The 18,969-nt window shown below is 42.1% G+C and overlaps 1 protein-coding gene across 17 annotated transcripts in view; it reads right to left on the reverse strand.

Moving 5' to 3' along the window:
• Positions 1 to 4,633: 4,633 nt before the first annotated feature.
• Positions 4,634 to 18,969, reverse strand: part of ZNF532 (zinc finger protein 532) — a 123,662-nt gene continuing 109,326 nt past the window's right edge. For 14 of the 17 annotated variants that reach the window (XM_032152148.2, XM_032152142.2, XM_032152152.2 and 11 more), the window contains 3 exons: positions 11,398 to 11,510; positions 8,955 to 9,102; positions 4,634 to 6,603 (listed from right to left, as the gene is read on the reverse strand). In XM_032152148.2, the coding sequence (XP_032008039.1) occupies positions 6,109 to 6,603; positions 8,955 to 9,102; positions 11,398 to 11,510 (756 nt within the window). In that variant the 3' untranslated portion in view covers positions 4,634 to 6,108. The remainder of the gene's footprint in view (positions 6,604 to 8,954; positions 9,103 to 11,397; positions 11,511 to 18,969) is intronic. The other 3 variants (XM_032152155.2, XM_032152168.3, XM_032152156.2) reach the window with 1 other exon arrangement.

An 18,969-nucleotide genomic window follows, 5' to 3' on the forward strand; every position in this document is an offset into this window, starting at 1 on the left:
TTGTATTATAGTTTCTATCTCCCTGCAGATCTATTAATATTTGCTTTATATATTTAGGTGTTTCATTCAATGTTGGATACATTTATAATTGTTATATCCTCTTGATGAATTGACCCTTTCATTGTTATATAATGTCCTTTGTCTCTTTTATTGCCTTTGACTTAAAGTTTTGTCTGATGTAGGTATAGCTACCCTCTGCTCTCTTCTGGTTCCATTTGCATACAGTATCTTCTCATCCCTTCATTTTCAGTCTACGTGCATCCTTAAGAGAGTTGAGTCTCTTGTGGGCAGCATACAGTCGGGAACTTCGGTCTTTTTTTTTAATCCATTCAGCCACTCTGTCCTCATATTAGAAAATTTAACCCATTTACATTCAAAGTAACTACTGACAGGTGAGAACTTATTACTGCCATTTTGTAATTTGTTTTCTGGTTGTTGGGGATGTATTTTGTTTCTCCCTGTCTCGCTGGATGGTTTGTGGCTTGACGGTTTGCTGTAGTGGGATGTTATGAAAAATCCTTTCTATTTATGTTCTGTGCATCCACTATAGATTGTTTTCTGGTTACCATGATCTTTATAAAGAAAGACATTCATATTGTCATATTCCAAAGGCTTACAACTAACTCGGTAAGGGTGTGAGATTCATAACTGAGAAAAGGAAAACAAAAATTGTCAAAGAAAACAAGAAGTTTCAAGGATCCATTTAAGCAGAGTGAGTTACACCTCCTGAGTAGGGGCCAAGTTTTTAAGGTAACTAAGGGTAGGTTCTTTATTTAGATGTATGTTAAAATTAAGAGCTACAATCTGGAATCCTTACAGCATCTGATATTTGCAAAGCGTGTGTGTGCGTGTGCGTGTGTGTGTGTGTAAATTGCATAAATAGCATCCTACATTTGGCACATTATTTTTTTTTTTTTTTTATTATACTTTAGGGTTTTAGGGTACATGTGCAGAATGTGCAGGTTTGTTACATATGTATCCATGTGCCATGTTGATTTCCTGCACCCATTAACTCATCATTTAGCATTAGGTGTATCTCCTAATGCTGTCCCTCCCCCCTGGTCGCAACACCCAATGGTACCCCCTAGTGTGATGTTCCCCTTCCTGTGTCCATGAGTTCTCATTGTTCAATTCCCACCTATGAGTGAGAACATGCGGTGTTTGGTTTTTTGTCCTTGCGATAGTTTACTGAGAATGATGTTTTCCAGTTTCATCCATGTCCCTACAAAGGACACGAACTCATCATTTTTTATGGCTGCATAGTATTCCATGGTGTATATGTGCCACATTTTCTTAATCCAGTCTATCGTTGTTGGACATTTGGGTTGGTTCCAACTCTTTGCTATTGTGAATAGTGCTGCAATAAACATACGTGTGCATGTGTCTTTATAGCAGCATGATTTATAGTCCTTTGGGTATATACCCAGTAATGGGATGGCTGGGTCAAATGGTATTTCTAGTTCTAGATCCCTGAGGAATCGCCACACTGACTTCCACAATGGTTGAACTAGTTTACAGTCCCACCAACAGTGTAAAAGTGTTCCTATTTCTCCACATCCTCTCCAGCACCTATTGTTTCCTGATTTTTTAATGATGGCCATTCTAACTGGTGTGAGATGGTATCTCACTGTGGCACATTACTTTTTATTTTCAGACTATCCTTTGGGATAAATGAAGGGTTCCTCTGAGTCATATTTTATAAATTTCTTGGCTGCCCAAAAATTTCAAGAGGAAATTTCACTGTTGGTCAAAGATCCTAGGATGGAAACTCACTAGCCTGCTGACACTGGTGAGACATGCCCACCAGAGCTTCAGGGTAGAACAGCTGTTCTTTGGACTACTTGCTGTGGTAGGAGTAAGGAATTTGCAGAAAATGTGTTTGGGAGGAAGAAGTGGTCTTTGCCATGCAGTGTAAGCCTACATTTTCCTTTTTCTCATTTTGCAAGTAACATTTTGCTGGCATTCTTTTGTATGCATTTGTTACTCAGCTATTGATATATCACCCAAACACATAAAAACAAAAGCATAATTTGTATGTATACCTGAAACTTAAGATCATCTTCCTGATAATCAGCTAATTTTTACTTATATATATATATATATAAAGTACATATTAGATATTATATATGTATTATATATTTTATATATGTATTATATATTATATGTGTATTTTATATATATGTACTATATATTATATATATATAAAATTTTCTTTTTTGGAGACAGAGTCTTGCTCCGTCACCCAGGCTGAAGTGCAGTGGCACCATCTCAGCTCACTGCAACCTCTGCCTCCTGGGTTTAAGCATCCTGAGTAGCTGGGACTAGAGGTGGGCGCCACCATGCCTGGCTCATTTGCATTTTCAGTAGAGACGGGATTTCACCATGTTGGGCAAGCTGGTCTCGAACTCCTGATCTCAGGTGATCCACTTGCTTTGGCCTCCCAAAGTGCTGGGATTATAGGTGTGAGCCACTGTGCCCAGTCTACTTCCATATTTTTAAGTAACCTAAACCTTGAGAAAAAAATGTAAGGAATCACATAAGCCTGAACTTTCAGATTAGACTCTCTGTATTCCACATTAAGAAACCCTCTGGAAACTGTTTCCGAAATGCTGCTTACAACTGAAGCCTCTTTCCAAGCCTACTCCCACTACCCTAGGTCAAGTGTTCCTACTGTGTTAGCACCATAGCTATGCCAATTTAAACTTTATTCCTGTGATGTCCAAATATTTTCAGCCTCCTGGGCACGTGGGAGGATTGCACTTCCCAGCCTCCTTGTGACTAGGTGGCTCCGTATGACTGGTTTTGGCCAGTGACTTGTGAGAAGTGGCATCTGTCACTTCTGGGCCACAGCATTTCATTGCATTTTCCCTCTGCCACAGCTACTGGCAACTTTTTGATAGTGGGGTAATGGGACAAGGAGATACGGAGCCATGCCTCCAGCCAACCCACAGTGGACACTGAATGTGAACAAGAAATGTCTTGTGATAAGCTATTTAGACTTAAGGTCATAACCACAGCATAACACAATCTATCCTGATTGATATACTCCATCCTAAACACTGCCACCAATTAATCTGGTCCTATCACTCCCCTGTCCAAATGACTATCTCTATCAATACAAACCCCTTCATTCTATCATTCGAGGTTTTTTGTTGTTTTTGTTGTTGTTTTTGAGATGGAGTTTTGTTCTTGTTGCCCAGGCTGGAGTGCGGTGGCACCACCTCCCCTCACTGCAACCTCCGCCTCCCAGGTTCAAGTGATTCTCCTGCCTCAGTCTTGGTGTAGCTGGGATTACAGGGACCTGCCACTGCGCCCAGCTAATTTTTTACATTTTTAATAGAGATGAGGTTTCACTATGTTGGCCAGGCTGGTTGTGAACTCCTGGCCTCAGGTGAACCACCCACCTCGGCCTCCCAAAATATGAGGATTACAGGCGTGAGCCACCGTACCCAGCCTCATTGAAGGGTTTTTACAACTTGGCCTAAGCCTATGCTTCCAGGCTTAGCTCTCACTTCTGCACTCGAGTATGTGGACTTCCTAAGAATTAAACATACCTCATGTTATCCTCCTCAAATGCCCACACCCAGCATCTACAACTAATCAATGGGCAGAATTTATGATGTCCCAGCATGATTTTTGTTGAGCATTCGCTGTTGACCCAAGTATTAATGTCTTTCATTAATGGCTAAGATTTTCTACACTGACCTTCCCAGTCCTCTCTAGTCCACCTTTCTGGAACTTCCATTAAACTGAAGCTGGATCTTCTCATTTTGTCCTTGATTCCTAACCTCTCTTTCATATTGGAAACATCACTTTATCTCTGCGCTGAGGCTAATTTTCTCATGGGCTATCTTCCAGTTTACCAATTCCCTCTTCAGCTGAACAATCCAGGTTTTTCCCCAGGGTTACAGCATTGTCTAGTATTTTTCTAGAATCTAGATTTTAGTTTCTTCATTTTGGACCTCTGGGCATTTTTTAAAACTTTCTTGTATTCTCACCTATGCATTTAATAGGTGTTAATTTTATATTAAGCATCGCTGGGTACTTAAGAGTAGAAAGACTTTCAGGTCACTTATAAAGCCATAGTGCCAAAAACAAAAATTCTGTATCATGTTTTGTACATACTTTTTATTTGTTGAATAAATGAATATTTGTCAATATGTACATAACCACACAGAGCGAGCATTAGATTTAGAGAGCAAAATATTTGGGTTCTAATATGCTAAGCCACTTACCAGCTATGAGGGCTTCGGCAAAGAACTGAATCTGAGCTCAGCTTCCTCAACTGTAAAACTAGGTTATTCGGACCTATGTGGCCAACACACAGGCTTATTGCAAGGTTCAAATGCAGAAACATATGAAAGTGCTATGAATACAACTTAGAGCAATACAAACATAACAAGTAACAGCAATGGAATTTCAAGCTGAAATTCACACCCTCGGATTGTACCGATGTACTGATGGAGTCAACGAGAAAGTGACAAAATAGCTGATTACTAATGAGAACGAATATGCCATTCTTCTGAGTGGGAAGAATTCTGCAACATCCTGTAGCTTGTCCCTGCAATGAATCACTTCCCAAACTTCACAAAGATGTCAGAGACCCACCATCAATAACTCTCTCACAGAAGCACAAGGGCCAAATGTCCCACGTTTATTTACATATGAAATGTGTTTCATACAGTTATGATGGATGGAGTGCATAACACCTGACAGCAGCAAGACCTTTCGAGGAACTGAACGTTGACTACAGTATATCATGCAAGTATCTATATATACACAAAAGAATGCCTTTTCTTAAAAAAAAAAAGTACAAAACATGTTCAGGGATAAATACAAGATATAAAATGCAAAAGAAAACACAAAACAAAACCAAAAAATAGAACTCTCTCAGAGAACTATAAACGGAAGGGACAGAAGAGTACCTCTGCTGCAGTTTAATAAAGCAGAACTACCGACGCTAAATATACTTCTTGAAATGGCTGAACTAAACCCAGGTGGCTCAGTGCTTAAGGTAACGGCCAATTGCAATACACAGGCGGCTGCATTGATAAGTCGGTGGTTGAAGTTGTGCATCCCGACTCTAAGTACCAGAACGTTTGGCAGTAGCACCCAGAACAGGAAACGCCAACTCTTTTGACAGCAAAGGGTTAAGTCAACTGATTTTTTTCTGTCAAGAGCCAGAGAAATACTTGATATTCTTAGTTGTGTTTCTGTAATAGTTAATAAGTTACATGACAAAAACCTGACTATATAAATCTATTGGTCTAACTACGTATTTGTAACTTTTATAGTAGTCCAGCCCTTTCGTTACTTTCCCTCCTTGTGCTCTTAAAGCCAGCCTTGCAGATCTGCCGAGAAAACAAGTCCCATTTTTTTCTTTAGAATAGCCTTCCCCATTCCTCAAAATGGAACTGAGGAAATCAGCATTCCTTTTTAGGTTCCTGGCTTCAGTTTTTATCCACGGCTGGGAAAGGAGCAACCTGCAACACTGCTTTAAACACCCTTTGGCGTGGCCTGAAGACAAAGGCACGCCCACACTGGAGTGCAGTTGTCTCAAATGTGAACTCACTCCCTCAGGGCAGGCACATCAAGGAAGTGCTAAGACACTTAAAAGTTCCTAGTGTTTTTGAGACCCACAATTACTTACAATTTACGTAGTGAATTCTAAAAATTAAAAACACTAAAAAAGGCATTATTTTAGCCTGTAATTAGTTAACCCATTCAAAATCCAAACATACAAAATGGTGTATTTGAATTCAGGAACTGCCCCTGTTACTAAGAACTCTGTTTTAAAGAAACGGTACAAAAAGAAAAATTCTAACCCAAAACAACTCAAATGGTTTTCCACTAAATACTGATACAAACATGTAACAAAGAGTATAAAAAGTTATTCATTTAAATATATACAAACTCTTTTAAACTCAAATACTGTTTTAATACTTATCGAGGATATATACGACGAGGTGAAGGAAGGTACGTTGAAAGAGAATATATTGCAACAGCCTAGACAGTACTGTTAACTCTATTATACTGCAAACTTTTTGTAACAAAAATGTCTTTTTTATTCCAATGTGGACAGGGATTTTCCTCATGGAGCATCTGTGGCTATTTCTCGGCTGAGCTCATCCTTTTGGATTTGATGAAGGCCATGCCGTGTGTCCGCATGTGAGTATTTAAGGCAGCTTCAGTTTCAAAAGTTTTTGCGCACACTTTGCACTTTCTGTCTGACACGGCGCCATCAGGGGATTCATCCTCGTGGCTGGGTTTGTTCTCCTGTTGGTTATCTTCCCCAGCCCCATTTTGCTTGGACACTGGCTGAGGTTCCTTTAACTTGTGTACGATGAAGAGGTGCCTGGACAGAGAGACGTGAGACGTGTAGCAGAGGCCACACTCCCGGCACTGGTAGGAAGAACCATCCGATTTGTGCTGAGGGATGTGTTCGTGAAACTGCAGCAGGTTTTCGGTGGTGAAGCCACACACGGCACACTTGTGAACCTTAAAAACATTGATTTTCAGCTTTTTCAGTGGTTGAGTGATTGCTCCTCGGGGAGGCCTGAACTCCAAAACTGGTTCTTCCAACTTCCGCTTGGGACTGGGGACCTTTCAGGGAAAGAAAGAAAGCAAATGACACGACTGAAAACCATCCTTCACAGTGGCTGATAAATGATCGGTTCTCTTACTTTAGAGCTGCCAGGAAAACATGTGCTGAACGCTTTGGGATTTAGGGGCTTTAAAGCTGTGTCTGCCACCCCCTCCAGAGGCCCATGCCTTTCTTCCACTCCAGAGAGAAACCTAGTAGCTGTTGTTGGCAGGCAGTGCTCCAGCCAGTGGGGCACAGCAGTGGACAAATGAGCTCCTAGCTTCCTGGAATTTGTGGCAGTGGAGTTAGATGAACAGAAACAAATGAGAAAATATGCAGTATGTCAGACCCAGGACAGCCAAGCAGGGTGGGATGAAGGCCATGGGAAACAAGGGGGGTGTATGTGTGGCGGCTAAGTGATATGGTACGGTCAGGGATGGCCTGGTGACAGGTAACATTTGAAAAGAGACCTGACGCAGTGTGGGGAAAGCAGTCCAGGCATAGGAAGCTGTGAGTGCCAAGGCCCAAGGTGGGAACAGGCCTGTGAGTGGGGAACAGAAGAGGGGCCAGAGCCAGTAGGAAGGAGTGCTCAGGGAGACCGCAGGAGGTGGACTGTAATGCCCCTTGTGGGAAAGAGCGTCAGGATTTTGCTTTTGGACTGAGAGCCTCTGGAAGCTTTCCCCACCCTTTCCTGCCTCCTCACCTTCACACCATTTCCTCTACTGCGTCTGCCTTTATCTGTCCCTTCCAGGGCTCTAAATCCCACTCTGAATCCCCTCCCCAAGCCAACGTGCCCCTCCTCTCCGCACTCTGTGCCCCAGCATTTCTGCTCTGTTCATGTGCACCTTCACACGTGGCCATGACCTGAAGCTACCTTTGCACACACTCTTTTTTTTTTTTTTTAAGACAGAGTCTCGCGCTGTTGCCCGGGCTGGAGTGCAATGGCACAATCTCGGCTCACTACAACCTCCGCCTCCCGGGTTCAAGCGATTCTCCTGTCTCAGCCTCCCAAGTAGCTGGGACTATACGTGTGCGCCACAATGCCCAGCTAATTTTTGTATTTTTAGTAGAGACACCGTTTCACCATATTGGCCAGGCTGGTCTCGAACTCCTGACCTTGGCCTCCCAAAATGCTGGGATTACAGGTGTGAGCCACCACGCCTGGCTTCACACATATTCTTTAACTCACCACCAGGAGCACTTGAAGGTACTGCATTTTAATGCCACACCAGTCTGACTTATATTCTGAGGAGGTTTTACTCAATGATTAACTCCTTGAAAGCACATACAAGCTTTTACCTGGGTACATTCCAGATCTAGCATAGCACCGAAGACAGGAGGGCTTTTTAAGTATCTGCTAACTTTTTTTTTCTTTGGGAGACAGAGTCTCGTTCTATCTCCTAGACCAGAGTGCAGTGGCGTGATCTTGGCACACTGCAACCTCTACTTCCCAGGTTCCAGCGATTCTCCTGCCTCGGCCTCCTGAGTAGCTGGCGATTACAGGTGTGCACCACCACGCCTGGCTAATTTTTGTACTTTTAGTAGAGACAGAGTTTCACCATGTTGGCCAGGCTGGTCTCGAACTCCTAGACTCAAGTGATCCGCCCGCCTCGGCTTCCCAAAGTGCTGGGATTACAGGCATGAGCCACCGTGTCCGGCCTAAACTATTTCTTTAAACTTTTCTCTGAGAAAAAAAAAAGAAAAAAAAAAAAGGTCTTGCTCTTGTCCCCCAGGTTTGAGTGCAATGGCTTTATCTCGGCTCACTGCAACCTCCGCCTCCTGGGTTCAAACGATTCTCCTGCCTCAGCCTCCCAAGTAGCTGAGATTAAGGCACCTGCCACCACGCCTGGCTAATTTTTGTATTTTTTAGTAGAGATGGGGTTTCACCATTTTGGCCAGGCTGGTCTCGAACTCCTGACGATGAGGTCAGAATTGGTCTATGGGGAGATTAACCATTATTTTATATGGTCTGAATTTTTTTTTTTTTTTTGAGACAGTCTTGCACTGTTGCCCGGGCTGGAGTGCAGTGGCATGATCTCAGCTCACTGCAACCTCCACCTCCCAAGTTCAAGCGATTCTCCTGCCTCAGCCTCCCGAGTAGCTGGGCTTACAGGAGCCCGCCACTACGCCCAGCTAATTTTTTATATTTTTAGTAGAGATGAGGTTACACCATGTTGGCCAGGCTGGTCTCAAACTCCTGAACTCGTGATTTGCCCGCCTCAGCCTCCAAAGTGGTGGGCGTGAGCCACTGCGCCCAGACAGTCTGAATTTTTAAAACTAACTATGCAACAAAAACTTGAATGGAAAAAAATGAATGGGAAAAGCAAGTCAACACAATTTCACTGTAAAGCAAACATCTGCAATGTTAGACCTTGGTGTCTTCTTTTATTTCTGTTTCCTCCTCATTGGTGGCATCTGTCATTTCTTTCAGGTCAGGGTCCTTGATGCCATGCATCAGCTGGACGTGCTTCTCCAGCATCAAACGTTTGGTAAAGGTACGTCTGGAGTCTGGGCAGTGCCTGTGGGGTGAAAGGCAAGGAGATAACGCACTTGCTGACAAAATAAGCTACTGTGGAAGAACTCACGGTCGAAGGTCCTCCTTAGCCGTCAGTTCACACAGACAGGTCCAATGAGCTGAGTTCACACCATGGTTCAACACGCAATCGGCAATTTTGCTAGGAGTGGCCCTTAATTTACAGGTCTAGATGGCTTTAATTTTAAACGGAAAATATTGCATTTCAAAAGTTTTCACAATGACTCAGTATTCCCTCAGAATGAGCACCATGCTGAACACATTAGTATAAGGTCCCTCCTTGACTCCTTCGTGCTGCTGTTAATTATTCCTATCCTCTGCCTTGACAAAGACATGAGTGTCCACTGCCAAATTCCTCCAAGCACAAAAGCAACATGCATGTTTATACTCATGGCAGTCGAGTGTGTATGGTCACTCAGTAGATGATAAGCAGATCAAAAATAGGTCGATTATTTTTCAAAGAAAAACTTATTTTAGTAAAGCAGGCCAAAGATAGTTCAGAAAACAGGTTGGCCGGGTGCAGTGGTTCACACCGGTAATCCCAGCACTTTGGGAGGCCGAAGCGGGTGGATCACCTGAGGTCGGAAGTTCGAGATGAGCCTGACCAACATGGAGAAACTCTGTCTCTACTAACAATACAAAATTAGCCGGGCATGGTAGTGCATGCCTGTAATCCCAGCTGCTCGGGAGGCTGAGGCAGGAGAATCGCTTGAACCCAGGAGGTGGAGGGTAGGGTGAGCCGAGATCATGCCATTGCACTCCAGCCTGGGCAACAAAAGCAAAACTCCATCTCAAAAAAAGAAAAAAAAGAGGTGATGGCCCTCGTTATTATGTATGCTATAAAACCAGGTATCAAGAATGCTACTGCAGGGAAGGACAAAAAGTCTCTTGTGGTCTCAAATCTGCCTTCAAAATGGCTTCGGAGGAATTTATACTGATTGGCCCTAAACCCTGATGACCTCACATTAGAGACCCTTGCAGGGCAGTGGCAGGAGCCAGCACCACCCCCAAAGGACGAGGGCTCTCCATGAGAATGAATTTTTTGTTGGCCGTAAGTTAGTGGAACAATCCCAGCATTTTACTGCTTTACAGTGAGTTCATGGGGAAATAAACAAAACCTATCAGTGAAGCATTATGGGCCAGATCTCCCATCGTCTTCTTGGCCCAGAGCATCCTTTTAAATTCTGATTCTTTTGATTTGGTCTCAACATGTGCTTTATTCATAATCATTCTTATCTCACTAAACAGCTTCAATTTCACTGAATCAGATGATTCCTACCCAGTTATCATAACCCCCTGCGAATCTGACAGCCAACCTTTATGAGTCTCCTGATCCATAGGGTCCATCTGGCCAGCACTGACATCCATGTAACATTTCAGTGCTTTAGCCTCAGGGTCCTTTGTCTCTCTCTCGAGACATGCTTTCTTCTTATCAACCCACTCCAGGTACATTCCAGCTGAGTGAACAGACTTTCACTAATGATGAAATACGTGCTGGTGTTCACGTATGAAGTAGCAGCTTATGACTGTCCACTGGAGTCTGGGTTGATGTTGGCCCACCCAGTCCCTTGCATTTGGTCACAGTCTGCCCCACCTTCGGTGGTGACTGCAGCCAACGGGCAAAGGGCCCAGCCGAGGACTGAATCTGTGACCAGCCCTGAGTAAACAAGCTAGCCAAATCACCTCACCAATTCGGCCAACTCGACGTGTGCAGAGAGACCCTGTACTGCCAATCAGTCGCTCCCCCAAGACACTCAGGGATCAGGCTGGGTGCCAGGGCTCACGCCTATAATCCCAGCACATTGGGAGGTAGCACGTGGATCACCCAAGGTCAGGAGTTTGAGACCAGCCTGGCTAACATGGTGAAACCCCGTCTGTACTAAAAATAAAAAAATTAGCTGGGTGTGGTGGCATGCGCCTGTAATCCCAGTTACTCAGGAGGTTGAGGTAGGAGAATCACTTGAACCTGGGAGGCAGAGGTTGCTGTGAGCCAAAATTGCATCACTGCACTCCAGCCTGGGCAACAGAGTGAGACTCTGTCTCAGGAAAAAAAAAAAAACCCACACAATGTATGTGGGATATGCAAGAAAATGCTCCTTTTTATTTTCATATTTAAGTGTGACAACCCAATCCAAAAACTGTAAGCCAAAACAATAATACAATTAAGAAATGTAATGTAGGAACTGTGGAGCACACAGCAAGTTCATGGTACTACACTAAAAACCTTCCAGAGGTTCCTCCTGAGTCCTCTCACTGCGTTCCGTTAGAAACCAGGACTTACGAGCAGGCGTACACTTTCCTGATGCCTTTGTGCTTGATCCGGTTGTGCCGGCACAGGCTGTGGGACGAGCTGAAAGACTTGTCACACTGGCGGCAGGGGTGTTTCTTCATTTGCTGGAGGAAGGAGAGAAAGTTCACTTAAGGGAATGAAAATAGATGCACTCAATTAAGAACTCTTTTGTAATAGCTTAAGTTAAATCATTATTACAGGTCCCCAAATCCAAAACTGAGGGTTGACATGACACTACACATGGAAAATGTCATATCTGACCTCATGTGATGGGTCACAGTCAGAACTGTCTCATGCACAAAATTAAAATTATTTTATAAAAGTACCTTCGAGCTATATATATAAGGTATGTATGAAATATGAATAAATATCACAATTAGAGTCCCAAGATATTATGTATATTTGAACATTCCAAGATCCAAAAACATCTAAAATTTGAAACACTTCTGTTCCCAAAATTTCAATTCAGGGATACTCAACCTGTATTTAGGAATATAGTAAGAAAACCAGAAAACTTTACAAAAATATATAATAAAAATGAGGACATGGCTCAGGTAACCATGATGGGGCTAATTTTAGGAGGATGGATTAAACTATCAAAAGGGTAAAAAAAAAAATTCTCTCTCAAACACACAGGTTTCTGATTCAACACAAACATCCAGGTGTTTGAAATAACATTATGTAAATCTTTTACTGAAAAGATAATATATGAAAACATACATCAGTAAATACCAAGTAAAGCCACTACCTAATTTGTGGTAGATAGAATATGCTATTTTATTCAGTATGCCATGTTAAATGAAATCTCTGGCTACCCTTTAATGACTAAGTAATTATTCATTATATAAGGGAAGTTTTCTAGAAGGATTTTTGTTTGAATAATATCACTTGATCATCTCAAGAACACAGAACTTTGAAACAACTTTAAAGAGGCTGCCTGCTGGTAATACTTAGGGGATGAGAGAGAGAGACAGCAAACACACTGTCAAGTAGGTAAGCTGAATTTTCTTATATTTAAAAGTTTCCCACTCAGGCTGAGATATTATGTTAATTGAATATATTTCCATGCGGAACCTTTGAAGTAAATTAGTGGCTTAACTTTAAAACAAATTCTTTGGTTATGACATGCATAGCAGTCTGGAACTAAACAATGTCATATCACAAGGAAATTAAAGAGCTGTCAAGCCTCATGAGTGGAACAGAATCTGGCTCTACTCATTAAAGACTGAAGTGGGAAGAAGTTTTCATGTGAGATAACACTAAGAAGTGATTGCAAGCTATGTGATAAAGAAATGATTACATTTTTTGGGGACTGAGACTCATTCTGTTGCCCAGGCTAGAGTGCAGTGGTGTCATCTTGGCTCTGCAACCTCTGCCTCCAAGGAATTCTCGTGCCTCAGCCTCCCGAGTAGCTGGGGCTAAAAGTGCCTACCACCACACCCGGCTGATTTTTGTATTTTTAGTAGAGACAAGGTCTCACCATGTTGGCCAGGCTGGTCTCGAACTCCTGGCCTTAAGTGATCCACTGGCCTCAGCCCCCCAAAGTGATGGGATTATAGGCATGAGCCACTGTGCCCAGACTGATTTTAAAAAATGTAATCATTTTCCCATAACTGCTTGACAAACATGTCCTCGTTCAAACCGGGAGGCAAATCAGAGTGGCTGAGTCTGGCCGGCAGCACCTAAGATGAGCTGGCACCCGGTCTCTGCCTCATGAATCACAGGACCTGGGGAAAGCCACTCAACCCACATGAATGTCCACTCCCACCCCTGTTGAGGTGGGCTTGCAACAGTGCCTGCCTCCCAGGACGATTAATAAAGGGCGCAGGCAGCATGGACACATCACTCAGGAAATGCTCTTGTAATAGTCAAGTTATGCAGCCAACTTCCACTTTAAAAGAGTAGAAAAATACTGTCTTGTCTTTTAAATAAACCAAATCAGTCTGGTAGATATTCAAAAGGGTCTTGAATCCAAACAAGGACAAAGGAGAAAATTTCTTCTCCATGTTAAAAGTTATACCAATGCTGTTCATCTCTGGGGGAAACAACCAAAGAGAGAACAAAGCAAATAACAAGCTGGTGCCCCCCAAAAATATTCTCATAAAGATTTGACTACACAAAATAGGCCAGCAGCAATCCCTAACCTTGGATTAGCATTTATGCAGCAAGAGTGACTAAGAGGTAACAAGTCTTTATTTATTTTAAAGCTTTAAAGTCATGAACAACAGTTCTGTATTTCAATAAAGATATTTAAAAATCTAGTATCTAATGCTTTTTACATTTTCTACATATATAAATCAACTGAGGCTGGGCGCAGTGGCTCACGCCTGTAATCCCAGCACTTTGGGAGGATCAGGAGTTCAAGACCAGTCTGGCCATCATGGTGAAACCCCATCTCTACTAAAAATACAACAATTAGCTGGGCATGATGGCGGGTGCCTATAATCCCAGCTACTCCGGACGCTGGGGCAGAAGAATTGCTTGAACCTGGGAGGCAGAGGTTGCAGTGAGCCGAGAAGATCATGCCACTGCACTCCAGCCTGGGAGACAGAGCAAGGCTCCATATCAAAAGAAAAAAAAAAAAATCAACTGAAAGTCATCTTTCTAAAAGCAAGACTGCTTCACCAAATCATAACAGATTATAAAGAAAAATGTGTCTTTCTAACAATACAATAGGGCAAGAGACCCCACAGAAAGGAAAATTGGATTTCCTACTAAGGTGACAGGTTTATTTAATATTCTATTTCTTCTTGTGTAGTAATATTAACATCAAAACAAAATTTTAATACAGAAATGCCAATAAGAAAACCCTAAAAAATGAAGAGCAGCTTAGCAAATCAGTAACTCTTTTGAAAAGATTAATCAATGTGAGAGAGACATCCTTCTGTTTCAGCATCTTTATGAAACGCAGAAATGAACTCTGCAATTCAAAAATAAGCAGGGTTTCCAATTCACTGGTGACAAGAAAATGAGGTTTAAAACACCTGTTTCCAGATCAAACCTGCCTGGTCACATTACCTAACAAACGACTTTCTTCCTCTGTTAGATTTTAAATACAAACTTATTCAAAGGAGCTTTGCTAAATTTATTTTCGTAACTTCTGTTCCTCAATATTACTAGCTTCTTCTGCTTTTATAAGTTTAAAAAGTGGGAAAACAGCATTCCAGTGTAAAGCCCACCATCATCATTCTAAGACTTCAGGCTGTTTGCTTCCTCCTGGCTTTACTATAAGCTGAGATTGAGGGCTTTGAGTGGACTTTTTAATAGTTAACTAAGATCAGAAAAGGAACATGTCTTCCTACTCAGTTCTGAGTTACTTTGTTTTTAAATAGAATTCTTTAAAGAAATAGTGAACTAATAAGCTGGCAGCATTCCCAAAGTTTTTAACATAAAACTTTTTGAGTAAAATATCAAACACTTGGGTACACTTCCTGAACTTTCTTCCTCCTCTCTCATTTTTGACTTTCATCTTCACAGCTTCAGGAAAGCATTAATCCCGCCTCCTTTTCTCCAGTGACTGTGCTAGGCGTGCGCTACCCCATGCTGCTGCTGCGCTTGGGATGGTACGGCCTCGGCAGGCCATTCTTCCCGGAGAGCACTTGGTAGACATGTCTCGGTTTGCCACAGGGCTTCCCTCACAATCAGAAACTTCCCATTCTAATAACTTGTCCTTTCTGTTTCTCTGCTTATGGGTCTCTGTTTCAGGTAACTTTGGGGAAGTTAGAGGGAGAAAAGTCATAACTTCATACCCAGATCTGGCAAGGCATCCACATCTCACCTTGTCCTGGGAGTCCTACCTCCATGAGGTATCTGCCTTGCACCAACATGCAGCCAGAAACTGCCTTAACCACCACCATGCAGCCAGAAACTCCCACAAACTTAAGACTGCAGGGTACAGGATTATCCTCAACCCTTGCTGACACATGCCCTTCAGCTCACACCTTTTATGAAAAAGGAAAAACCACACCAATTACATGATTTAAATATAGCACAGCAGCAGACAGTTCCTCCAAAATTCACTCCTAAAGCTCTGACCCCTTCCACTGGGCAATCTATTCTATGAAGAGACCTGCATACTTACTACAGCCCGTTTCTGCTGTAATGCAACATCGGTGCTCCTAAAAATCACTGCACTATGCAAAAATTCAACAAAACAACAGGGCCTCTAGCAAAAAGGGAGTCACGGAGACAACACTCAAGACTTTGTCAGTGACACATCGAATGAAAACATTGTTTTAACTACGTCAAATGGTTAAGAAATGCAAAAAACACTGCACTTTACCTTGAAAAAGACCTGCAGTCAGCTTGTAGAGGTCAGAGGGTTGCAGCTTGTGAGTTACTGTGAAGTGGTGGAAGGAGGGCAATCTTAGTGGAAGGGAAGCTTGCAACAGCAGCTGTGGATGGGTGTGACCCACAGTTGAGAGGAAGGCCCTGGTGAAATCGGAGGTTTGTAGTGTGTGTGTGTTTTGTGTTTTCCTACACAACTCCACAGTATTCTGTAGTCACTTAGTATTTCTCAGGGATGAAATCACACATAAGCAAACATGAAATTCAGGTTAAGCTCCCATTGTTCTGATAGATCAGTGGTACTGGAATAAATTTGTTTGTTTCAGCATAAGCGTTATAGCAGAAGTGACTGTGTTCAAGTTTATTCACTGCACCATTGTGTACAGTGGGTCCATCAAAGGAGAACTGGCTAAATACATGCATGCACTCATACAATAAGACGCCGTGCCGCTATAGAAATGGAGAGAAGATCTCAATGCACTGATACGAAAAGAACCATAACTACTAAGCGGAGAAAGTACTGGTACACAAAATTATAGACGGAAGCTGTGTTCTGTATTAGAAGAATGAGAATATATGCATATATGCTAATACTTGCATAAAGAGACTTCAAGATAAGAAACTTAGGAGTTAAGACTTCACTATATTCCTTCATATTGTTTAAATTTTTAAACTGTGTAAATATAGCACATATCCAAAAAAATTACCGCAAAAAAAATTGAGGCTTATTGAGATATAGTTTATAAAATCACTTTTTAAAAAGTAGAGTTCTATGAATAAGTGCCACCACAGTCAAGATATAGAACAGTTGTGTCATCCCCCAAAATTCCCACGTGCCCTTTATAATCAACCCCACCACCTCGACCCCGCTCTTGGCAGCCAGGGATTTGCTTTCTATCTCTGGTTTTGCTTACTCCATTTGTCATGTAAATGGAGACATACAGCACACGTGAAGCTTTGAGTCTCACTTCTTTCACTCAGCATAATACACATATTACACATAATACACATAATACACTTTCACTCAGCATAATACACATATAATTCCTCCATGCTGTTGGGTCTATTGGTATTTGTTCCTTTTCTCTACTGAGTAGTGTTCCAGTGTGGATGTGCCCAAGTGTGTTTATCCACTTGCCAAGTGAAAGCCATTTAGGTTGTTTCTAGTTTTTGATATTATGAATAAAGCCACTATAAACATTTACTATAAACATTCGTCTGTGCATATGATTTCTCTTGGGTAAATGGTAAATACCCAGGAGTGGGATTACTAAATCATATGTTAAATAAGAAACCGTCCAACTGTTTTCCAGAGCAGCTGTCCCCTGCATGCCCACCAGCAGCGGAGAGGAACTCCCACCGTTCTGCCATCTTTTAACATTTGGCATTACCACTTCATTTAGTTCAGTCATTCTACAGGGTGGCCAGTAGTATTTTCTTGTGGTTTTAATTTGCATTTCTCTAATGACTTATTAAGGGTAACAAAAACATCTTTCTGGCCAGGCGCGGTGGCTCACGCCCGTAATCACAGCATTTTGGAAGCCAAGGCGGATGCATCACTTGAGGCCAGGAGTTCAAGACCAGCCTGGCCAACATGGCAAAATCCTGTCTCTACCAAAAATACAAATATTAGCCAGGCATGGTGGTGTATGCCTGTAATCCCAGCTATTCAGGAGGCTGAGGCACAAGAATCACTCGAACTCGGTAGGCAGAGGTTGCAGTGAGCAGAGATAGCACCACTGCATTCCAGCCTGGGTGACAGAGCAAGTGAGACTCTGTCTCAAAATATATATATACATATATATATTTCAATTAGTAGGTAAAACACCAACTTACGGTAAGCCTCTTCAAAGAAAAAGCCTACAACCAAAGTTTTGTTGTTTTTTAATTATTAAAGGGATGTTTGGGGGCATTTTCCCTCCCCCATAAGCTCCTTGAGCAATAGAAGCTGTGAATTGTTCATCTTTGCATCAGAAAATAGTAAATACTGTGGGAACGAATAAATAAAGATTAACTGAACACAATTATCTACTTGGAAAATATCAGCAGGTTCTACGAAGTAATCACGGAGTAACGAATTTAGGATAAAGTGCTGGACACAGAGGAACTCTGCTTATTTCCTGCAAGATGGGTGAGACATGACGGTGTTTAAATACTGATAAGAAAGAGCCTGTAATAAATGAAGAGACTGAGGATAGAGGCGAGAGATGAATGAATGAGCAGGGAGACCGGGAGGGATTCAGACACAGGAAGAATAGCTCTTCCTGTATGGCCAGAGCCAAGGCGTCATCCGGGGACAGGTGTGATGCTTATTAAAGTCAGGGGTGGGTGGGTGACGAAGGGGCCCAGATATTGAGGGAATTCCTGCCCAGCAGCTTCCATTTTCAAAGTGATGCACGTATGGTGTGCATCTAGACTTCAGACTCAAATAACTGTGGCCTTCATTTTCTTACTTCTTTATCAAAGTAACAAATGCTTATTGCACAATGTAAAAGAGAAAAGATTGCTTCCAATCTCACCCATCAAAATAACCACTGTCAATTTCTAATGACACAGCCTTCCCATTTCTTTTCTGAATATACACACTGACGTGTATTTATATTTATAAAACAGATCTATATTATACATATTGGCTTTTAACCTGACTCTCCTTCACTTGTAAAACACACATATCTACACACACTGACAGTTGTTTTTTTGTTTGTTTTTTTTGAAACAGAGTCTCTGTCACCCAGGCTGGAGTGCAGTAGTGCAATCTCAGCTCACCATAGCCTCTGCCCTGGGATTCAAGTGATTCTCGTGCCTCAGCCTCCCAAGTAGCTGCAACTGCAGGTGTGTACCACCACACCTGGATAATTTTTATATTTTTAATAAAGACGGGGATTCACCATGTTGCCCAGGTGGGTCTCAAACTCCTTACTCCTTACCTCAGGTGATCTACCCACCTCAGCCTCCCAAAGTGCTGGAATTACAGGCATGAGCCACCATGCCCAGCTAGTTCTGCACTCTTAACAAGTGTATTGTATTCTGTTGCACAAATGAACCATGAATTGTTTATCTTCTATTAATGATTCAGGTTGTCTCAACTTCTTAGTAATTACAGATACAAATTTCTGTAATCAATTATTTCCTTTGTATAAGCTATTAAAGGCAGTCTTTCCAATATAAAGGTTGTGAAAAATGTTAAGCCTCTTTAAATGCCAAACTGCACTAAAAAAGATTCATTCTACCACCACTAGCACGTTCACCAAGGGAGTTTCCAACACCAGCTCTAGT

This window comes from Hylobates moloch, unplaced genomic scaffold (assembly GCF_009828535.3).
Source record: "Hylobates moloch isolate HMO894 unplaced genomic scaffold, HMol_V3 SCAFFOLD_5, whole genome shotgun sequence".
Taxonomy (NCBI): domain Eukaryota; kingdom Metazoa; phylum Chordata; class Mammalia; order Primates; family Hylobatidae; genus Hylobates; species Hylobates moloch.